This window comes from Haemaphysalis longicornis, unplaced genomic scaffold (genome assembly GCF_048455015.1).
Source record: "Haemaphysalis longicornis isolate Haplotype H1 unplaced genomic scaffold, Haemaphysalis longicornis Haplotype H1 scaffold_10, whole genome shotgun sequence".
Taxonomy (NCBI): domain Eukaryota; kingdom Metazoa; phylum Arthropoda; class Arachnida; order Ixodida; family Ixodidae; genus Haemaphysalis; species Haemaphysalis longicornis.
Window position 1 is genome coordinate 123,700,400 of NW_027526204.1, and position 24,666 is coordinate 123,725,065.

General features: G+C 45.6%; 1 protein-coding gene across 1 annotated transcript in view; it reads right to left on the reverse strand.

The window, feature by feature from the left end:
• LOC144159226 (uncharacterized) overlaps nt 1-24,666 on the reverse strand; it is a 60,998-nt gene that overhangs the window by 13,697 nt on the left and 22,635 nt on the right. Inside the window, exons 2-9 of the mRNA XM_077690591.1 lie at nt 18,479-18,597; nt 14,950-15,027; nt 12,485-12,579; nt 9,455-9,514; nt 7,023-7,098; nt 4,925-4,992; nt 3,812-3,887; nt 3,252-3,357 (exon numbers count right to left, since the gene is read on the reverse strand). Coding sequence (XP_077546717.1) covers nt 3,252-3,357; nt 3,812-3,887; nt 4,925-4,992; nt 7,023-7,098; nt 9,455-9,514; nt 12,485-12,579; nt 14,950-15,027; nt 18,479-18,597 — 678 coding nt within the window. The remainder of the gene's footprint in view (nt 1-3,251; nt 3,358-3,811; nt 3,888-4,924; nt 4,993-7,022; nt 7,099-9,454; nt 9,515-12,484; nt 12,580-14,949; nt 15,028-18,478; nt 18,598-24,666) is intronic.

Consider the following 24,666-nt stretch of genomic DNA (forward strand, 5'->3'; position numbering starts at 1 on the left):
ATTTTAAGCCTTATAATTCATGGCCGGATAGTGGAATATAAATCATTCCACGAAGTCTGGCACCCCTTTGCAAACACCCAAGCAATATGCATGATAATGCAATGCTGGTGGGCGCTGCAAGAATTAAAAATACCTTTACAGGCACATTATATATAGGGTTGTTCATTTCCGTGCTATTTCTCAAACCGATAATCCGGAAGAAATCGGGATTTTTTTTATTAAACTATTCTAAAATTCGGGGTTTTTTAGGGTTAAATCTATGTATGTAAAAAGAAATACACTTAGTTCGTTTTATCATCAAGAGTTTCTTAACTGTAGCGTGTTAATAGGTGCTAATTGGGGGCTACATCAGGGTTTTCTAGCTTGGTGTTTTTTTTTTTTTTTTTGCAAATTAATTAGTAATGGTGACAGTAAACAGCTTTGTAACTTCTAATAAAACAATCATTTTATTAAAAAAAAGCTGGTCAACGATTTTTTACATATCCCCGTTCCCATACATTATCTGCATGCGCCTCGTATCGGTCTCCATTCGAGGCCTTCCCAATTTTTCACCGTATCTCAGCTGAGAGAATGTTCCCTCGACATCAGCTTCCGTTCGCTAGGCACAACAATGCCAGCATTCATTCATTCATTCATTCAGTCATTCATTCATTCATTCATTCATTCATTCATTCATTGAATACTGCCAACCTGAGAGCCAGGCCTTGGGCAGGGTGGGATTACATGTTTACATTCACAAGGACGCAATAGTTAACTGGGTACATATTAATACAACACAGAAGAAATAACACGACACACATTGACAACATTTGTAAAAAAAATAGAAAACAAAGGAACAGAACAGAGAAAGCGCATACCTGCACAGAATTATACGCGCATTACACTTAACTCGCCACTGCAGAAGAGTGAGCCGATAACTATTTGGAGTTAGGAAACCAAGGCACAGTGACAAAAAATGCTATAGTACAAGGAACAACTAAAAAAATGTACTTGGAGAAAAACGTTTACACATCGCTGAAAAAAACGGCAAGAATGTTCGCATAAAAGATAACAGGATACACGCACAACTGTTTTCAAAGGCACCGTTTACAGATAAGAAACCACTACGGTAGAGAGAACTTGAAAGTCAGAAGAAGCAATTAGCCCACAGCAGTATTAAATATGCCCTCAGCACAGCACAGCATTTGCCATCCTGGGGTAGAGAGCGATTTTCAATGGGTTCGAAAGCTATGTTGTTGGAGCTTACTCATAGCAAGTACTGGTTGAGAACGGCGGACCATCAGCCCACAATTATACAGTTCTCTATTTGGAAAGGACCACTTGGGGGAAAACGGGTTTAATCCGGTTATTCCAAAACATGCTCGGGGTGTAAAAAACGGGTAAAATAGGGTGTCACCAGAAAACGAACAACTCTAAAATACAACGCGTATGCAGTAATTTATTCTGCACACATGCAAGCGCAAATACGCTAGTTATAGTTGGAGGCAAAAAAATCTGTTCGTATACAGTGAAGCTTGCATAATGTGTGGTCATTTCACATGCACATACACATACTGCAATGGGTATCAACTAGCAGTTTCAATAAAACGAATTAAAATTGACGACGTCACGCTGTGCACATCACAAAAGGAATTCTCTTTTAATGCTCCAAACCTGTCCCAGTGACCCGCACAAGCTTGCACAACAGTTGGCGATTCGTCGGGTAAACCAAAATGTTTTCGTGCATGGTTTTTAATGAACAGGGAAGTCCAAGCGAATAAGAGTAGTATGCTTGCTGTCACATCGACGCGATATCTACGTTACGCTGGCAAGGCCGAAGTCAAAGCAAAAAAAAAAAAAATTCGCGCACGCTTGTGACCCTTGCAACGCAACCTAAGTGACCAAGAAGGTTCAGCGAAGCTGTGTGGTGCTTGACAATCTAGTTAATTAGGTAATTTTAATGATTTAAATAAAAACATCTGGGCCCGTTCCACTCCCTTCTGAGTCGCAAGACCGTTCCGAAAGTGCTGTTGCACCCCTCAAGTCACGAGTGTTGGTATGACCCATGCATACGTGTGCGTGACACCAGAAAAGGGAACCACTTTCGGTCCTGAGACTATTAGTATCACTTCAATTTTTAGCTCGTGTATCGGTTTAAATATTTGCGTAGGCCCCGCGATGATAACACACACCTCATGAACCGATATTCTAGCAGTGCGCACTTCCGGTAGGATCTGCTTGCGCTACTTTATAGGGTCACGTGACGAAGGGGGCCACGTCTGTTATGGGCACAGGGACAATTCATCAGGAACATAAGGGAGAGGGCATCAATTTTGATTGATTGATTGATTGATTGATTGATTGATTGCTTGCTTGATTGCTTGATTGCTTGATTGCTTGATTGCTTGATTGCTTGATTGCTTGATTGCTTGATTGCTTGATTGCTTGATTGCTTGATTGCTTGATTGCTTGATTGCTTGATTGCTTGATTGCTTGATTGCTTGATTGCTTGATTGCTTGATTGCTTGATTGCTTGATTGCTTGATTGCTTGATTGCTTGATTGATTGATTGATTGATTGATTGATTGATTGATTGCTTGATTGCTTGATTGATTGATTGATTGATTGATTGATTGATTGATTGCTTGATTGCTTGATTGCTTGATTGCTTGATTGATTGATTGATTGATTGATTGATTGATTGATTGATTGATTGATTGATTGATTGATTGATTGATTGATTGATTGATTGATTGATTGATTGATTGATTGATTGATTGATTGATTGATTGATTGATTGATTGATTGATTGATTGATTGATTGATTGATTGATTGATTGATTGATTGATTGATTGATTGATTGATTGATTGATTGATTGATTGATTGATTGATTGCTTGCTTGCTTGCTTGATTGATTGATTGATTGATTGATTGATTGATTGATTGATTGATTGATTGATTGATTGATTGATTGATTGATTGATTGATTGATTGATTGATTGATTGAATGTAGGATTTAACGCGCCGACGCAACGCAGGCGATGAGGGGCGCCGTAGTGGAGGGCTCGGATTAATTTTGACCACCTGGGGATCTTTAACGTGCGCCGAAATATCGAACACACGGGCGTTTTTGCTTTTCGCCTCCATCAGAAAAGCGGCCGCCGCGGCCGGGAATCGAACCCGCGACCTGGCATCAATTTTGAAAACCTTTGCCCAAGGATCTCAAGGCAGCTTCCCTCAAAAAGCTGACAACGTACAACATAGGCTTACCGAAGACGAGACACAGGCAGAGTCCGAACAACTCCGTCCGCAGTCCTACTTTCACCAGGGACTTGTCCCGGATTATGATGCCGAACGTGATGGCTGCGATAGGACCCTGACCACAGTAAAAAATGGAAAGGCGCAATTATGCCATACGCTTAATAATGCTAAATACGATTGGAACGCAGTACCCAAAGTTATTTATAGCAACTGTAAGCTCGGCTACCTTGGCTAACTAGAAACGGAGTGTAAGATAGGCATACCACCCAAATCATTTCGCACGCTTTGAAGCACTCCGGAGTATTCTGTTACTAAGAATTTGCACTGACCATTGCAGTAGGCAAGCATATCGCTTTCAACTTAAACATAGGTTGCCTTTCTGTATACTGTAAAATTAGCCATTGCACAGGTCACACACATCCAAAAGTAACTAATAAAATGTATGCCTCCTCATGTCCTCATTTCACCATAGGCCGGAGATTTCAAAGGATGCGTGCTATACGCAGCAATTTTCGTATTTTTTTATTTCAATTGTAAGCATGCCCATGCAAGCGTGAATAAGTGTGTACCATCAACGGCGATACAAGCATGGCGGCGATGATAGAGACGACGCTGTTGTCCATGAGACCCAAAGCGGCGATCATCCTGCGTGGTGAAGGAAGAGAGAAGAAACCTTCATTTGGGAGTAAAGTAACATGAGCAGGGGACAAATCCGGGTCACCTTGGTCGTTTTACGGGATACGAGAAACTTTCAGAACGCCTCGTTGCAAATTTGTCTCCAACGAGGTGTGTTAACGTCTTCAATACATAATGCAGACTTGGAGACAAGGTTTAGGGATACGTACGCACGAAGAAATTTTCGCTAAGGGGCAGATTGGGGCAATATAAAGTTTCGCTAAGGGGCAATATAATGACCAAGAAGAGCGTTTTATGAAAAAAATTGAAAGCAGATGTGTTGTTTACGTGCTCTCCTGCTGCATCCACCCAATGAGACCATCTTTATTACAAAAAAAAAAACATGGATACAACGCCTATATGTAGTAACTGGCCTAATAGCTGCAAGAATTTCTCACTGCCACTTTTCACAAGTTCTGAATGCAGTTCCTCCCGACGTAAATAATACCCCTGTCCAACAGGCACTTTCAATCCGGATTGAAGAGAAGTGCGATTGACTTTTCGAGCGCGCTCGACGCACTGCCGCTGCTACACGGCGCGTTTCCGATCGAGAAGTTGCACCGGTTGCACTCACCTACGCCAGATGGCGCTAAAAATGTACTTCGCGACCGGAGTCTCGTAACTTTGCGCGGTCGTGGTTATCCGCAGCTATATAAATGTTACTGCACGCTTTTTTTGAGGGGTAAAGTTATTTTATACAAATTGCGGCTTTAGTTGAAGTTGTCACCTTCTAGAAGTGCCATTACTCGGCGGGGACGAGAGTATCACCGCTTTCGTCCGATCGCGCTTGTAACTCTGAATCGCGCTTGAAAAACCAGGATTGAGTTAGAGCAGGATCGGGCTCGATCGCGATTGAAAGTGCCCGTGTGACAGAGGTATACCGTAAACTTTGAGTAGGAGCGCTTAATATTTACACTTGTTCTCTTGCGAGAATTAGGCAGCCATCTATGGGCGACGATGGTTTTTACAAAAAATGAGGTGGCGTTGTTACAGGTGACGACACTCACCCGGCCAGTATGATGAAAGCCACGAAGTCGAAGTTGAGCTCTCCTTGATTCCGAACCCCTTCGACCACCTGCGGGAAAAGAGCAAGATGCACCAGTCGACGCCACGGTCGTAACTTATGATGGCGATGATTGCTCACAAAACGAATCTGACTGGCTCATTTAATCCGGCCCCTGTTTTTGTCCCACGTGAGTATTTCATCAGGAATGTCTAAAGCAGAAGTTTCGAAATCTCAGACAAACTACGAGTGTAAGAAACCAAGCATTGTACGCTCAAAAAGTTTCTTGCAATGGCTGAACACGGTTAAACTAAGTTTTTCGGGCGATAGCTTGATTTTCAAGCCGACAGCTCGCACTAGATGCGCATACAACTGCACACAATACGAAACACGGACGCCGATGTAGGCGCAGTCGGCGCTGTAAGCGCGAACGCGAATTGAGCTTAAATGCATCCAACGCCTTTTCGTACCCCGTTCTGATGAAAGATCCCTTACTCTTTCCTCATATTACCACCTCCGGTCCCTGCCTCTTGGAATGAACGAGCAATGATTAGACGCTTTCACTGAGTAACTGCACGAGACACTGACTTGACCTTGGCCCAGCTTGAAGGTCAGATTGACGCTACGAGGAATGAGCCGTTTTCTGGGTTTGTACCTGGAGTAATAGGGTTGTATGTGGCTCCAGAAAATCATATGGCTAAGCAGGCTGTTTACAGATCTAGAGTAGCTTCCAATGAAGCATCACTGCGAATATGCTGGCCGGGTTGTCGTCAGGTGTTGTGCAAGAGGAAAGGTGTGCAAGAGAACGGCGCCAGCTGCTGAAGGAGCAGCATGCAATTACTCAGCCACCTTTCTCCCACGACAATGAAGTGTAGCTGCAAAGTGTTCTCTTCACGTTTTACAGAGTGTTAGAAGACGAAAAATAAAATATCATGCCATCGTAAAATTCATCCCAGCTTCATAACATCTATTGTACCACCATAAAATGTATCATGCCGTCATCCACCATGCTTCACCGAAACCACACAGCAAGGAAAAAAAAAATGACGCCGGAGCAATCTTTTGTGAGATTATGAACTACGTAAATGCAGTTAGCATTTTTCCGGCGGTGGTAGGTATGCAATAGGTGACTTATCCCTACCAGACCACTGGAGGTAGCCACCACTATTTCCAGTCGTCGAGAAGCGTAATTAAGAACTGCTACAACCCAAGTTATTACGCATGCGCACTGAACACATCTTGGCAACCCAATGCGTGGTGATGTTAGGGTTATAATTCTTATTGATGCTATTGATGCTATGGAATCTGCGCAAGCAGGAAGATGCTGGTTCTGTAAGAGGTGTGTGTGTGGGGGGTGAGGGGGGCGAGGAGTTGAACTCACTCCCTCCCTTGCCCTCCATTTCCCCTTGGCAGTCGGCTTAATACGGCCGTGCAAAAAAAAACATGGCATCAGGTTTATGGAAGTTATTGCACTTACAGCACAAATTCTAATAAGGATTAACCAAAGTCGCCAGGAGAACTGGGCGAGTTGGTAATTGTTGATTTGATTGATTGTGAGGTTTAACGCGCCGACGCAACGCAGGCGATGAGGCGCGCCGTAGTGGAGGGCTCCGGATTAATTTTGACCACCTGGGGATCTTTATCGTGCGCCGAAATCTCGTACACACGGGCGTTTTTGCTTTTCGCCTCCATCAGAAAAGCGGCCGCCGCGGCCGGGAATCGAACCCGCGACCTCGTGCTCAGCAGCGCAACGCCTTAGCCACTGAGCCACCGCGGCGGGTGATGGTCTAATGTCCCATGAGGCTATTTTGAAAAACAGCCAACAGGCTCATTGCTAGGATAGTGTGAGAACACGACGGTGCCACCTGTTGGTGTGTAGCCCATTGGTAGCAGTCCTTTCGCAACATTCTCACTCCCGTAGTAAGCACACTTTCTGTAATTAACTGTTTTGTTGCTCTGTTGGCAACTGAGCGAGGTGCTAATTCTTTCGCGCTTTGTTTTATGAGGATTAACCGAGAATGCCTTGCGCCTACAGACCGGCCCTCGTGGCTCGCACCACCCTTTTGTGACGCGCGCAAAGAAAAGGGTAACGTGCGACCAACCTGAGCGACCGTGAGACGTGCTGTAACCGACTTCAGGAACTTCTGCTGGGCAGCCTTGAAGCCAGACGTTTCGTCCCTACGTCGAGAAAAAAAAAGATGGCTTTAAACGCCAATCTGACTTTTACTGAACCGCTAACGCAATCGTTTTTTTTTTTTAGTATGCAGCAGAACTTGAATGAACTGCATTTGAGCCAACATTTCGGACAAAAACCGTTCTGAAATCCCCACCGGCCCAGCATTGCTCATGCTGGACATATATACGCTTGATTTGAACGAACTTTTTTTAGATGAAGTGTGATTTCAACGATTTCTTTCAGATGAAAGGCCACCTTACTTTCTCGACCTGCTGTGTCCCTCCTTCCCTCGATTTCCAGCCTAATTCCAATTTGCGATTGCGAGCGGTATGATTCATTTCGGCTGCCTTCCTGCAGTCAAATCCAGTACGCAGCCAAAATCATATATTGCGTAGATAGAGAAACCAACGTACCAACGTACGTGAGCGGTTTTGCACGAACGAAAAGACATGTCGATGAAACGACGCCGGGAATTGAACAATGAAAAAGAGGGCACTGCAAGCTTTGACTAGTAACTTCGCATATGTGTTGATGATGATTTCGGGTTTAATGGCGCAAGGCCGACAAAGGCAAAGAGCGCCATGACAATAGTGGAATGAGATGAGAAGAATTTGTAAGAAAGGAACTAGTTTAAAAATTTTTGCTAAGGGAATTGGTGTATACGGCCATAATTAAAACAGTGAACATGGGCACCTAAACTGTAAGGCCTTAGGTTCTGCCTCTCTTTTGTAACAGGTAATAAACAGGCGAGGTTATGGGCTGTACGATGTGTATTTTAAAAAGTCAACATCTACAAGGTATCTAAAAACTTTTTTGTAAGAAAACATGGTATATGGTCTCAGAAATAATGAAGCGTGAAAGGAAATGTGTGCAAGCTTCATTAAAGTGACGTCTCCTTTCGGTGTTACACATATCACATTCAGTAAGCATTTGAAGAACAGATAGCTGACCCGACATCGATGGCACTGTGGCCTGTTTGTGTCAGTTAACAAGTATGATTGCGTGATGTGTACGGGGCCAATTCTAAGCCTGCATAAGGCCACCTCTATGGATCTGGCATGTTTGTCGGCAGGGGGCTTTTCTATTTTAGGTTTAATGACGTGTAATTTATTATCTACTGTTTTATCATACTGTTGTTGCCAGTGGTCTCGCCGCTTACTCCTCAAAAAAAATTTTAGGAATTGATATGGAACAAGCTTTATGTCTATGGTGTCCCGAAGGGCAGCTTCTGCAGCACTTGGTCAGCGGCTTCATTTCCAGCAATGCCTCAAAGGTACGGAACCCAGCACACTGTGACCGCAAGTTTGAGACTAAGCCGAGAACAGGGCCTTCAGAAACGAAAGCTTTGAAACAACACTCATAGACTGTGTATATGACTGAGCAATTGTGTGTTGGAGAATGTGGTTTAAAGGTAGCAGGATGCCGTATGCCTCTGCAGTAAATATACTAGTGTTCCTGTTCATTGTTTCCGACGAAGTGAACCGGGGGGCATTTGCAGCACAAGACACGGCTGCAGAGGTCTTTGCATATGTGTTGCCGTCTTTATCTATACTGGGAAAACCACTTCTGACATCACTGCCAGACGCACGTAGTGAAACAGAAAAGAAAGAAACCGTTAAAATTATCCGGCTGTGACGTCACACGTATTTTTTGCATATATAGTATACTGAAGGCATTAATATGCACAGTTGCTGCTCAGCGCGTGTAGAGCCCTTAAGTCACTGCGCTGCTTCAACTACATGTCATACGTTTCATACAAGCTTATGAAAAGCACTTGCACGACGAATCGACTCCGAGCAACGTACACTCGACAATAAGAAAGAGTCTGACATCTCGGCAGGCTACTGCGCCATATTAGAAAGTGCTTTATTCTATAATATTTTACCCCTCTCCCCCAAACACACACTCATCTCGTTAGTTTTGCAACCCAATTTTCTCCAAACGCAGTATCTTTCGGAGGATATTTCAGGCACTCGTCATATTTGGGAAAAACATTCAACTGGACTTATAGTACGGTGTAGGTTGAGGCTTTCTTTTTTGGGTGTCGTCCACGCAGCGATAAAGCAGGAGGGCTAAGGAACTAAAGAAAGGGGACATTGGGATGCCTTCCTCCAGATTTTTTCATGTTATCGTTCGTTTCTTCAAAACTTCATTGTCACTGTCTATCGTCTCTTCCACACTTTCTAACACTTCACTCACCTGCCTTACCCTTTCCAAATATATCCGAAAGCATTCGGAGAGAGGCCGTGGGTGGCACTTATCCTCCCGCGTATACGGTTAACACAGAACGCATGCACAGCTGCAGCCTCACTAACTCTTCAATGAAGAAAAAATAACCACCGTTGGTGGTATACTTACTCAAGACACAACGCGCCATCTTCGTCTCCGCCTTGGTAGAATATTGCGCACGGAATTACCCTGGAAGAAAATGAAAGACGATTGCTGCCGTGGCACAATGGCACTTGCGAAGTATTCGTACGCGCAATATAATACGGTGGTTTTTTCATGTGCAAACGCCTTATTGTGCGTGTTATTGAATGAAAACGGACGAAGTAGGAATATCATTGCTAGGCTCGGCGGCTTTGCGTATTAAGACGCTACAAATTATGCTGGAGAAACACCCCGTACTTCCCACCTTGAATTCGAAGCACGTGTACGCCTAAGCTGACGATTTCTTGACGGACGTGAGGCGAAGGAGTATAGACATTGCTCCTCCCTGCTTCAGCTATTAAAAAGTTAATACGCAAGTAATATTCTAAGATTAGTCCTTTTTGTCGCCAAAAATGCTTCATACTACGACCACACTGAACTCCGTTTTGGGGCTTTGAATTTCTTTGCACGTTTGGCTGAGATGCGAGTTGTTAGTTTAGTTTAGTTTAGTTGTTAGCGTGCATATTTATATTTTTTTTACTTTGCATATTTTTGTTATCGCAATAGAATTGCGATACTTTGGTGTGTTGTGTTTATTACTGTAGAAGCTGTACAGCATGCATTTTTGCCGTCTGCTGCTGACGTTTCAATTGGGCTGACGGGCTTGTCAAGCTGCTTCTATGCAGCATTTATCGCCAGCCTTCGATGTAACAAGGATAAATTGAAATCAAAGATACCTCACCTCAAAGATGCTGCAGAGCGGAGGCGCCGTTTATCAGCCAATTCTTGATCCGTGAATTTGTGATGTTAACAATGCCTTATTTCGAAATTATGTGCGCCTGCAGAAGAGCTACAGACGGGTTCTAGAGGTACTATTTTACTCTTTAGATTGTAAAATTTTAAAACTAATATGATTTAGGGGAACGACGAGCGGCGTTATTGTTCAATAAAATGAAGCGATCTGGTGAACTTTGAGAACTTAAAATAAAAAGCCCTGAACCCGTAAAACAATTCCCTTTTACCGTATCGCCGAAAGAAAAAAAGCTAAGGAAACCCCAAGAATGGCTGTATGAGACAAATGAAGAAACTTGGTACCGGGAGAACTAAGAGACGTGCTCTGGCGCCGTGAAATAGATAAGAAAACAAAATATCAAATTTTCAATATACCACAACGGTTCTTTGTGCTGCAACATCACAGGCACGTTAGTCGGGGAACACTATGGAGCAATACAGGCGATATTGCACTTAAAAAACGAGCAAGATCGCGCACTTAGATGAAAAGATTTTCAACTAATATATTTAATCAAAGAAGCCCCCAATGTTCAGAAACCTCCTCATTTATTGGGGGTCAAGACACGTAGGTGGTTTCCAAACTCCAGAACATCTTAAATAAATCGGCTTCAGTCATTTCTTCTTTCATCCAAGTTTTACCCAGCCAGACAGACATGTGTCGAATGTTCAGAGTTTCAACGTCGTGTTCTAAATTCCACAGAATAAAAGCGCCATTAGAATTTAAAAATTATGTCCGGAATATTAAAACGTTTATTCTCTCTCTAACACAGCAAATTCAGGTAAGATCATAGTCCAAAAACGCCCGCGTGTTCGATATTTCAGCGCACAGTAAACATCCCTAGGTGGTCAAAATTAATCCCGAGCCCTCCATTACGTCGCGCCTCATAACATGTGTAGTCTAGGTGCTTTAAACTCCATCAATCAAGATCATAGTCCAAACAAAACGTGATGCAGTCAAAAATAAGCGAATTGAGATCCATAGCGTTTTGGACCGTCGTCAATCTGGACGCAATGACTCGCACCTTCGACGTGAACTGCCCTTATGTGATGTGGTGTGATGTGGTGTGGTGTTTAGAAAGTTTCTGCTGTGATTCTCATCTATGCACTCAACCATTTCCAGCAATTCCAGACGATTTCCAGACGACAGTGCTGATTAACATGGCGCTTCTTTAAAGTGTGTGTGTTTTTTTTTTTGTTTTTTTTTTAACAGGCCCTGGAACAAATCAGACGGCTTCAATATCCAGCACGTCGTGACTTGGATAAGCCCTATAGCGCACTAGAGTATCCGCTGCGCCGGGGAATGTTTTTCTCCTGAAAACAAAACCATCCTCGACCCCAGAGAAACACTTAGGTACCACTTTCACACGTGTATTGACGAGAAGTGTGGCCCGTTCGCTGTCGGAACTTTGTGCAGCGGAAAAGATAACGTCTTCTCAAAGCCATGCCACAAAGAGACAAGTAGAACAAGCATATCGCGGGTGCAAATGTTGGCGCGCAGTGCCAGCAGAAAAACCCATATATGCTAAGAATAAATGGTACTGTATCTAATGGTCTCACTCCAGTTTGTTCTTGGTTTTACTTTGTGACTGGTTTTCCTCCCACCACCGGATGCGCACAATGTCGCGGCTATCTGTTGCGGACTGGTAAAGAATAGCAGGAAGTTTGAGATCGTAAAGAGAGCTACAGCAAGGCACAGTAAAAAAAAAACAGTCGACAAAGAGCCACTTGACGAAGGGCTAATGACTAAAGGAAAAAAAATAGGTGAGATTATATGACAGCCGAGGACAACAACCCCATTCACGCGAACAGACCGAAATGCTTAAGCACACCACCAACGTTGCGTCCAGAATTATCTGAAATGAAAACTTACAGCAACATTCAATACAGCGCTGAATATTCCCCGTGCAGGCCGCACTTATTGAAGCTTCGTTTGTACAGTCTAGCGGGAGATAAATGCAAATGCAGTTTTTCTTACCACACGGGTTTTTGCCGGTTGCCGAAAGAGGGACAAAAACAGAAAGCAAATGAATTGACGGACACGAAGACTAATAGCGCGTGGTGTGCATGCCCGTCACGATGACTATCACATTCTAGTTTGTACGCTTTGGCATGAAAATAAGCAGTGTTCGAACACTCTAAGGGTAGTTAGCAAAGCCTATAAAAGCTGATAGCTTGAAAATTGTATGAACATATGGCAACAGCAGTTGGAACAGCGGCGGGACTCACCCGACGGTGGAGCCGACATCGAGGCCGATTCCCCTCGAGGTGAGCGACTTGAGCACCAGGTCTGTGTCCTCTCCTCCCAAGCACGGGAACATCACCTGTACCAATAACGAGCGCACGAGGGTGGTTTTAAACACTGATGCCGCACACGGTACCGCCAAGCAGCGTATTTGTAAAATGCCATGGATTCGCCGCCTAGCAATCCTTTCGAGGTATAAGCGCTGTGTCATTACTCCCAAGAATACTGGACAAAATGTCTGAAGTGAGCTTCTCGTTTTCCTTTATGGCAAGGAGGTTGTACTTACCCAGCAGAAGTGTCTCTGTACGTTGTGTTTTTTTGTTGTTCTTTCGACACCAACATATACCAAATTTACACAATAGTAGTAGTGAGCGCGAAACTTTCCAACATTATGCCGTGAGAAAGGGAAACTGCTCCACAGAAGACAACTTCTGTCGCAAATTCAACATTTTTCAAATTTTGCAAGCTTCATGCGCCAAAACTACAACCGGGCAGTGAGGTGCGCCGTAATGGAGGGCTTCGAATTCATTTCGACCTTGAGAGGATCTTTGACGTGCGACGAAATATTGACACACAAAGTTTTCGTTTTTTTTTTTTTCTTTTTTTTCCATCATAAAAACAGCCTCCGCGGCCGGGATTGAACCGGCGTTCTTGGGCTCAGCAAAACAACGCCTTACCCACTGAACCAACCCGCCGAGTGCCGAGAAATAGAAAAAAAAAAACCACCTCCTCTCGCGGGAACCCCTGTGTAGATGCGACACATAGGCGGAGCGGTGAAGGGACCGCGTTTTATAGCGCGCATAACGTAGAGGGGGACTGCGTAAGCCGGTCCCAGTCGATGACGACGTTGGCGTACTTGTAAAGCGGCGTGGACGCTAGGTGTTTCAGCCAAGCGTGGATGTTGCTTCGCCGGAGAACGGCACACCGGTTATATGCGCAGCGCGCCCGAAGGAGAGGAAACCGCGGAAGAGAGAGTACTGCACGTGCGCCGGCCCCAGCGCGTCTGCCTCGGCTATGACGCAACGTGCCGCGGCTATGACGCAACACAATCCAACACAATCCACTTTAATCCAATCCAATCCAAATCCAATCCAATCCAATGCCCCTCGCGAGAGAGTGTTCGCTATCGGAGAGGAGAGGGGGTGAGCGGCGGAGAGCGCAGCTGGCGCGGCGAGGAGAATGGGGGAGGGGCGGACAACGCCGACGACGACGACGACGAAGGGACAAGGCGAGTGAATCAGATGCTCTGCATCTAAAATATTGGTGCATTTCAGGGCGACCAACAGAGGACCCCTATCGCGACGTTTATCACCGCCCTCAAACATTCCGCCCCGTGGGTATCTCATTTGGCAGGGTTCACAAATATGCAACTTGACAACTGCTCGTAATGCACTGTCACCGACGTTGTCTGCACTTTTTTTTGGAAGCATTCAAAGGATCGTGTGACAAGTAGCTTAACCAGATGACCAAAAAGGACCCTCTGGTTGTTTTTGAGTAAATCAGGTTGATTTTCAGGCCAAGCGTCCTTAATAAGATCCTCGAAGTACGTACACTCGTAATTAAGAATATAACATTCTGAAGCTGCCGACAATGTCTGCCCAAAGTTCTTTAATGACGAGGAATGACCTTCCTCACAAAAGCCTTTACCATTAACTCTTTGTTCTCTCCAGACGAAAGTACAAGAGTTAATTTAGCTGCGCTTTGTGTTTGGAATTGAAACAGAGCGTCGGTCAAAGCAGTGGCAAACTTAACAGGTGAACTGTACTGGCACACGGCCGTGAACTTTTTGCTTTGCCTTGTTTAGTGCTTGTTGGGAACAAATAGTGTCAGTCTGGCGTTCCGGGTCGCTAGATCGAGGCAACAAAGCGACGGGTGTGTCGTTATCGATCCGTCACCACCGCCTGCAAGGCAGATGGATGTAGTGACCTCGGACAAGAAGCACCGACGAAGAGCTTTAAAGGGATCGGCCGTGGGACGCCAGAACCGTGGATGTACATATGCTATCTGATACCTTTCACTGGACATTTACAATACTATTTTTTTTTTCTGAAATCACAACCATTATTCTCGAGAATCCTGGGAAGAAAAGTACGTATTCTGACGTCACGTGAACAAATTGTGGGCAATAACCGATTCAGCGCCACTCAGACTGCTACTTCTCGCCACACCTTTCCCGAAAACTATATCTGCCGCTAATATACATGCGTACGTCGCGGCCTATTCTTTCTTCTAAGGTAAAGTCAAGAAGCAACTGAGCGTTATTTTAGTTTATGTAACTAATATAGTACCCTCAGAATGCACTAAATTGACTATGTTCGTGTTATGCCCTTGTTGTATTAAGGCAAGGGTTTACCGCTAGATCGACGTCAATGTACATATCTCAAAAACAGGATACCACTGACACGGCCCAGTGCATACGACTGATCTCCCACGCTGGAGGCTGCCTCACCTGGTAAACCTTGTCGGAACTTCGAGAGCACCACACGGCGTCCTCCACCCCCAGGTCTTCCAAGCATGCCTGCAGTGCCTGCGTCACGAAGGGTAGGGTTTGCCGTTGAGAAAAGATTGGATGAAAGCGTGCGGCTGGCTTCAGGAAACTTGATGTGGTTTACTGCTTACGCATATAATGCAGCAACAGCCTTTCATGTACGCTGCGAAATACCACATTGCTATTTAAACCAGCATCTTAAGTAAGAACTCAATGCTGAACAAAACGTGATTCTTCAGCATCAATAAAGGGACACCTGAGAAGTCTTGTTACCTGTGCTAGGCGGCTGGTGAAAATTTATACGTCGTTCACGACCGCCACATACTCTACTGCAATGACGCCATACAATTTTCATATGCAACTTCCACGCAGTCTCAGCGTTCAGCATTATTTTACTATTTTCATGAATGATATCTGCTTTTTGGTAGTTTACGCATTGTCCAACGAACTTATGTTTTAAAGTGCGTACAAATCCGCAAAAAAAGCGCAGGACATGGCCCAAGAGTTTTGGACTTTAAACTGCTTAGTTAATTGCATGCTCTCACAATTTCTAAGTTGAGGGCAGTAAGTTAGTTACAGGCTCTCAGTAGTCCTAAAATTTACATTTTTTTAAATTTCTTTAGGAATAGGTAAAATGATTGTTTTGACATATAGATTACATAAAATAATATACACAAAGAAGTTCCCGAGCAAGAGGCTCGCAGGGGAAAAGTCCTCAACTTCCTTCAATGAAACTTGAAAACGCCGTTTCTCCCACCCTAACTCTATAGACTGACTCCTGGGCACTTTCGCAGCCGTTCATGGCCCGTACCTTAGCTTGCGGCCACCACCAATAGAAAAGAGCACATCAGCGTCATCAGAGTCACACACGGCATGCCTCAACTACTTAAACGTAATTTCACAACCCGCACTGCACATACTTGAATGCCACCCTTAGCTTCCAAGCATAGACATCGTATAGACGTCGTATAGACGTCGTATAGACGTCGTATAGACGTCGTATAGACGTCGTATGTCTAGCTGTCAACCATAGACAGGGCGGAGTTTATTTCCAGGACACACCGCTCTGGAAGGAAATGAGGCAGTCCACGCCGCTTCCCGAGAATATTCATGCCGGGCCGTTTCCAAAAACACTTCAAACCAACAGCGTGGGCTGCCTCGTCACAACAGCATTCCTGCCAAGCATTCCTACAAATTCCTGCCAACTGTAAATAGTGCCCGCATACCGACACCCTTTACCACATCGTTTGTGAGTGCCCCCCACGCCGGAACTCACACCAAACCCCAACCCCTCCTTTCAGCAGTGGGGGAACGTGCTGGCCAGCAGCAAACGTTGGTGCAGAGGGCGAAGAAGGCCGGTAGACTCCAAGGGGTCCTGGACTGAGGACTCTTCTCACCGGGGCGGTGCCCCTGACACCAGCTCATTGCTGTTCAATAAAAGTGTATTCCTCCTCTCACGAGTCAAGTTCCAGCCTACATCGCTGGCGCCGCCATGTTCATGTCGCCTTGTACCCATGTCCAAGGGCACACTGACACTTCCACAGTCACATGATAATATCAAATATTACCCGTACCGGCGGAACTGTTATTTCTTTTCAATTCGAAAATGAGAGTTTATGGAACATTTCTCGCGCGTATACCTTTCGCAATTTTCGTATTTCAGACAAAGAAAGAATTTTTCAGTAATTGTAGACTCGAAACGCACTTCCCACCAGTAACGGTATGCAACCCAGCTCACTGAGTCTGTCTTCATTGAGCGCGCCGTAGAGAAGGAGAAATGAATCGGCGGACAAAGCACCCTTTGGAACTATGTTGCTGAGTCAGCAGAATCCGTGGTTCTATACAGCGCTGACGCGCTATAGGCGAGCGGTTACGTCTGGTTGTGCGTGTACGTTTGTCTACCCTATATTTTGTGGTCTTGCCGAATTACAACTTCATATGCAATGAATCTGCCGACAGTTGATCTGTCCTCAGACGCACCGCCACTCCCCGGTGCACTTCGCAAAGGAGTGCGTAGGGCTTTAACGATGGACGGACGATGAATTCAAGCATAGCATAGCAAGAGCTTCGACCATTAAGTTAGACATGTGTGGAACGTCTCTTTTACTAATATTAACATTACAATGCTTTTTATTGTGCCAAGAAATGTAAATTTAACATGTCTTGAAACAGGCAAGTTTGTTGCGCCGCTTGCGCGCGAGAAGCCGCCAATCGCACGTATAGACACGTGTCGTCCAAGAACTTCCTATATTTGCTTTATAGAAGTAGCAACGTTAACACCAGCCCGTCCAACGACACTGACTTGTGTGAATAAGCTGGAAACCGAAACGGAGACGTACGCGTATCTTACGAGGTTGCGGGAATTGTAAAGTACTTAACTGCAAAACCTTAACGAAACAGGCAGCCGCTGTAGCGCCCTTCCGACAGCGCAGCGACTCGCGTATACGTCAGCACGTGCTGTGTCGGCGCTGCCGTTGGGACTCAGCTACGCCATATGTCGCCGCTGCGTTCCATAATCGGTGTCGTAAAAGCGCACGGTACCGACGAGCAAACATGTCTTTATTATAGATCATAAAAGCTGCAGCGATGGCGGCTGATGCGCAGTGGCACGGTCACAGCAGGCACTTTTGAACACAAGCAAAGCGCAAAATTGCTGCCTGCGATGATCGTACGCACCTGGCATGTGGACACGCGATAGAGTTTCCAATGGCATAACATTGGCTTAAAAACTGCCAGAGAATTATGCACCGATAAGCGTTTTTTGCGTGTTATGTATAAGGATAAGACACGGCAATGTAGAGGACGTGAATGCAGATGGTGGAGAAAGGATAATCGGCTTTTTTCAGCTCCCCGTAATTGTCGAACTCTCGTGGGGGTAATAGAGGAGACCGTTAACTCTCGCGATCATGAAATAATGACCACCGACTATTACATACCGCGTCCTACACAACAATCTTACGTGGATTCCACAGGGATCAGGCAATTTGCAGTACCCCTGAAGGACAGCAAATATTAACAGAACTTTCGGAAGTTCAGGTAGAGCTAAATTTCATTTATTTTCAAACGATTGTTTGTATAAGCTTCTGTTTTTTTGTTTGTGCACTTCTTTCTCTTTTTGTGTTCTCTATTTTTTCGAGCTTTGGCTGACCCCAAATTAAACACCCCTGCCGTGATCCAAGCAAAGAGACTTATTTTGTTCTAACTTCCTCCCTTATCTCTCTTTATAGTTTTTGTTCAGAAAAAAAACCCAAGAAGTCTTGCCATGCGTTTTCACTGCAACGTTAACGGCTGCTGGTTTTATTTGTCTTGTCGGCCCATGGTTTCCTCTAAATTATCAAAATATTCCAGGAGTGAGTGAACCAAAAGGCAGATATACAAAAATAAGGTCCAAAACGACTCATTAAGCATTTGCCGTGATAGGCTATACAACCGTGTCATATGCCACGTTTTGTTGCCTTGGGCGCGCCGGAAAAGCGATGCAGGTGTGTACCTCTTTGTATGAAGTCTTCTGCTCCTGAACTTTGTTGAAATTCCTGCGAAGAACCCCATTGGCCGCCTGCGGAATGTAATGATGCTGCTGCGGCTGCTGCTGCTGCTGCTTTGGGAGCTCTGAATGCGAAAAGAAAAAAAAAAACAGGAAAGTGAACACAGCGATCATCCGGCGTCACAGCCTTCCGCAATGCGAAAAAGCACGCGAGGACTCCAGCTGTTGCAATCATTTTACTGGCCAGCCTATTTGCTGGGTGAAGACCCGCAGTCATAACATCGCTGACACAGATCATATAAGCTCGGCATTTAAAGAGACTACACGCTTTCACACTGCGCGAGAGAGTGTTACCACCTTCCGCTATAAAAGCGAGACTTTATTGTCGTGTCGAGCGAAGTGCTGTGGTTTCATGATCTTGAGCAGCTGAGCATCACGCCTTCTTGTTCTGCGCAATCATAGTCGCCTTTAGTGCCCCTCCGGCTGATTCTTCCCACAGAACCATCGAACAATCTGAACAAGCATTCAGGCCGTTTCATTTCAGTAGTAAGCGTCAACAAAACTTTTAGGAGCCCAACGTATGGGGATGATTTGGTGAAAGCGTGGCGAAAGATCTGCGCAACTACCGTTTCAGCACAGCGATGTGAACTAGCCGTACATCTTGGTGTTGAAAGCGCTCACAAAACAGTGACGAGGTGAATAAAAACAGACGAGATGACGCTTCGTCCTCATTTTGTTAGCGCTTTCAACACCAAGATGAACAGTTACCAACTGGTCCAATTGTCCGTTCTACTGTAGCCATACATTTTATGACTTCATGAGTGCGATAATGGTTATGTGCCTACAGCTTTAAGTCACAATGCTCCCGCTAGAGAATTTAAGCAAACCAATCCCTTCAGACGTGTCCTACAGGGATTTTTTAACGCTAAATTTTTAAACCGCAATACAAATATATTAGTATGCAGACGAGGGTCCCAGAGTCAAGAAACTGTAAGGGGACCCTCAATTATGAATTCACCAAAAAATTACGCGGAAGCGCCAAGTTGGCGTACACGCATCATATACAGTTTTGCAGTATAAAAAGACAAGAAAAGTTACCCTATCGTATACACATACTCAAAATGTTAGCCTACTGTTAATAGAAAAAGTTACTGTGAATTCGCAAATAACGCGGTGGAAATAACCACAGGAAAACAACTTAAGAAGCAAAAAACAACAAGGAGCGGTATCCCAATTGAAGCAAATGAAATTCTCTAAGTCCTTTCAAAGTATGTTAAGACTATGATGATTTTGGTATTTAGCAAGTGACGTGAATAAGGTTGCTTATGTACAGTTATTCAACGGCTCGATTCGACCGGGCCACCAAAGAAAGGGTGAGTTTGTGCTCCTAAACAGTGCACCAGTTTACAATAATTTGCAAACCATGCGCTCGTTCATGTCCTTTTACTAATTTTTGTAATGGTAGCTTAGTATTTCCCATATTTTAGTTAAAATCGTTCCAACACTACGAAACCAAATAATGCACGGCTGCTTAATCGTGAAGTCTAGGTCTCGCGAAACGCATCGCGGAAAACCGGTTGTACGCGTTCACAACCTCCACAGGAGTGATCCAGAGGAGGATCGGATTAGATTGCATTAGATTGAATTAGATTCGATAAACTTTCTACGAGAGTGCCTGAAGACCACCAACCTAAGTTTGCTAGACCGAGTGGACATCTCTTCAGATATCAATCGCGAACTCTTATTGCTGACGCCTTTTTATTAGGTGCACGGTGGGCGAATTCGAATCCAGAGGAGGAGAAACAGCGAGCAACTCGTGCAAGGAGGCAGCAACGGAGGTTGCCCGGGAACCGCCGCCACCCGCGCAGCCCGGGTGACGACAAGCGAGTCACCGAGCGGGTCGCTAATAGCGGACGTCCGGCCGAGTATAGCTCGTCCCCGATCAATCGAAACCGCGCTTCCAGGTTGCGGAATCAGCCGCGCACGTTTGGCTCGCGTGCCCCAAACCTGTCGCCTCACGTGCCCGCCGCCGTGTATCTATGCAGATACGAGAACGTCGTGCTGCGCAGTGTTGCTAAACTCGTCCGCACCACGCTTGAGCGGCGCGGACTGATCGAAAGCTCGCTACACGCGCGCAATGTGACGGCAATGAAATCCCGAACACGGTTCTTGCGAGCGCGATGAGCGTGCAACGCTGCACTGCCGATAATTGCTCGGCGAGTTCCGCTTCCCGTTGGGTTTTGGTTGAGACATCTGAGCACCCTTTGTTGCCTCCGATGGGGAACATCCACGTGACGTTGACTGCTGTGTTGGAAGGAGGCGATCGACGCTGGGATAATCATTAAACATGAAGACGATTTGGGCGAATCAGAACAGAGACAAAGGTTAGAAAGAATGGAACGCCTTGCGTTCATGCTTACGTCACGACGGTTACGGAATCATTCGGAAGTGTGACTGGTGACGCGAAAGGGTTGCATGCGGATCAGCAACGATTTTGGGAAATGGTGCAGCACTGTGACACCAGACAGGCATGAATATCCCTGTGTCTGCAATGGCGCAAGACGAACAAGACACACGCCTATCCACGCTGTTTAGAATGACTTGCTGTTGGGCGAGTTGGTGCACGTTAAAGGGACTCTGCAACACCTCCGATAAACGCTTTCACTCTTTCCTTTGCGTCTGAAAGCATTGTCAAAGCTATAGTTATCGCCAGCACGGAGCTGCACTGCGTGATTTGCTCGTCAAAGCAGATACGCCTTCCATTTCTACTTTGCTTTTGTGGAATCTTTTTTCTAAGGTGACCATCGAAAGCGTTCGTCTCTGCAACTAAAAGGAAGCCGGCTAATAGCTCCTGCATTGTTGTATTGACATAATCTGAGCGCTTGAACGCCAGTACCGGTAAAGGGAGAACATTTTTGAGCAGGTTTTCAAGTTATCTAACGGACACAGATCAGTAATTTTTGGCTAAGGTACATTGTGACCCCCTCTTTTAAGTACCTGGACGTGCTTGTTGACTACGCTCTGAAAGCAGTTAGGATTTAGAAGAGAGTGAAAAAAAAATGTTGCAGGGTCCTTTTAAGATGCGAGTGAACTGCGCCTGTCCTTGTGTTCTGTGTGGCGTCTCCAGTTTACGCAATTTACCCGCATGCCTAACCATGCGTGCGGGTAACCTAACCTAGAGGTCTTTTCTGCGAAATCTTGTCAGAGAAATCTTGTCAGACATCTTGTCAGACATCTTGTCAGACATCTATTCAGAGAAATCTTGTCAGAGAAATCTTGTCAGAGAAATCTTGTCAGAGAAATCTTGTCAGAGAAATCTTGTCAGAGAAATCTTGTCAGAGAAATCTTGTCAGAGAAATCTTGTCAGAGAAATCTTGTCAGAGAAATCTTGTCAGAGAAATCTTGTCAGAAATCTTGTCAGAAATCTTGTCAGAAATAGAAATCTTGTCAGAAATCTTGTCAGAAATCTTGTCAGAAATCTTGTCAGAGATCTTTCTTTCTGAGAGATCTTTCTGAGAGATCTTTCTGAGAGATCTTTCTGAGATATGTGCGTGCGAGATCTTTTCTGCTACGGCCAGACTACGGCCCACAGTATTCTGAAATAAGTGAAGTAAATGAATAAATATAATACACTTTCTAGCAATGTTATTATATAATAAAATGATCTATTCATGGCCCAAGTTAAGCACAAAAATTTACTGCATTTTTTAAAGAAATCGCTTAACCAGTCTTGGAAAGAGGAAGCAACAGAGAATTTCGCTTCTTTAATTTGGATTGGATTTGGAGCAGTGACCCCGGTCCGAGATGTCCTGTCTAAGTCTGGATTACTATTACCTGCGTATGTCAAGAGCTCCGTGGTTCTCATTGCGCCATCTACGCTCACTTGGGCTCCATTCAGTGACCTTTACTGACGAGAAAGTGCGCATTTTTGCTGATTTACACAACCTCCTACTGGTTCGGCCGATTCAACGTAACGCGCACTCGGAGCACAATGTTAAACGCCGTAAACATCGTGCGCGCGCCCTAGCCCGTAAACGCCGCATGATGCAGACCACCACATATGTGGACGCCGGTAGTTATCGCGACCACAACGCTTAAGCAGTTACTCCAATCTTCGATCCCAAAGTGCCCCTTTATCAGTCATGAACTATCCGAACGTACTCCCCTGCCACTGCGGAAGAGGCGGCCATTGCGCTCACGCTCACTCACCGGCATACCCCAACAATTCTTATCTCTGATTCGAAAACGGCCATTCAAAATTTTTCCCGCTGTAACATTTTCCCGCAGTCTCTCAGAATTCGAAATCCTCCCACCTTCTACACGGAGCTGATTTGGACTCCTGCCTTTGCGGCGCTGGAAGGAAATTAGGCGGCTAACCTTGCAGCTCGACAGCTAACCATTCGAGCTGGGTCAAGTCACACCTCTCCCCATGGAGCCCAATCAACCGGCGACAGCCTTCTGACTTGCTAGGGAAATTACCCGCCACTACCGCCTCTCTCGCCGGCGCTTCCCTCCACCCGACTAATGATACTAGCGCCTTCTCCAAACCAATACCTTCTCTTGTCGTGCCAGACTACATACAATTTATCCCTCAATAATTTACTTCTCCCGTTTCCCCGACTGCAGAGACCTGGAAACAGTCTCTCGTATCATTTGGCAATGTCCTCACAAGTCCTTCCCTCTCTCTTGTGTGGAGCAAAGGTGGCGTTAAGAAGCTCGGACCCTCAAGTCGAGCGAGGACTTGAACGGGCAGCTCAGGTCACTGGCACCTTCCAAGCGCTGGTCACCATTCGTCGTCAGTCCAATTGATGCTCCAATGAAGTTTATTCTCTCTACCCGGTATGAAGGAACTAGATTCAATTCTAATTTAAAACTACAGAAACACCGAAACACACTGCTTACGACCTTACCCAGTTTCATACCAAGAGGGTTTTGTAAGTGAAAAGTGGCGCCGACTTTATCTGAGCAGGCGGCCAAGACAATGTCTCTGCTGCCAAAAAGCATCTTGTCGCTTTGTAAGGCCGTAAACCACTTCGCTGTCATAGTTAGAATCGTCATAGTTAAGGTCGATATTTAACTATAATCGGAACTTCGAAATAACCGATATGGTTATACTAGCAGGACTGAAGGTCAACAGGATGAAAGGAAAACAGACGGCACAAAAAGAGCTCAAACATTGCGTTGCTTGCAACGTGGTCTCGTCCCGTCCTTAACCTGTCACTCACTCCGGCGACCCCGACGAAAAAAAGTTGTGAAATGACGGAGGATGACACCATCGGCGTAGTCGAACGTAGAGACGCGACGACGTGAACGTCTGCCAACCAGGCTCGACGTTATGATCGATGGGAGCAGAAGGCCTCAGGTCTGTAGGTGGCGTTCAGCGGTCGCGACAGCCAAGAGATGAGGAGCTTATCAGGGATCCCATTGACAAGTGCGCGGCGCTCTCGGCAGCCCTCGATCGACGTGCGTGCCCCACGCGCTCTCACCGTGCCGACCATCTCGTGTTTGCAAACAGAAGCGATCAGCCACTTGTGGCTCGAGACGCGACGGTCGCATGAAGCACCCTTTCAACGCGCTCGAAACGAATCTCCGATTTCCCCTCGTTGCCGGCGTGTGAGAGCGCGACAAGTGTATGCAGACTCTCGAGGTGTATCTGTGGGCAGCGTTAGTGCACTTTGCCCTTTTGCATGACGCTTTCTCCTCGGCGCCATACTGCTAAGCCATCTCCTTAGCTTTGTATCGAGCCAAGAGCACTATGCTCACTTCGTGGTTGCCCTATCCGAGAGAGAGAGAGAGAGTAAACATACTGATTCCTGGAACAGAGTCCTTAGGGTGGCTTCCTCATTCCAGAAATCTGTTGGCACGGGCCGCTTCTGCCCTCTCCACCAACTTGCGCTGCACGTCGAGGGAAGAGCTTGAATCGCTAAATCCCTTTCACACTTGGGAGTTCTGGTACAGTGCCTTGCCCTATGCGATGTTCGTTCATTCCGAAGGGAGCGACCCCAACAAAGTCGACGGTTCAGAACTTTTATCACACTCATGTCTCTCACTGGTATACCCACCGTTTGGCACCCACGCCCAGACAACCCAATACTCCTTTCAAACCCATCAGCACAGCAGTGGAATCACAGCTGAGCTGCAGGTCAGCTTAGCTACAGTCGTAACAACAAGCTCTGGTCGACCGGGACTTGGAA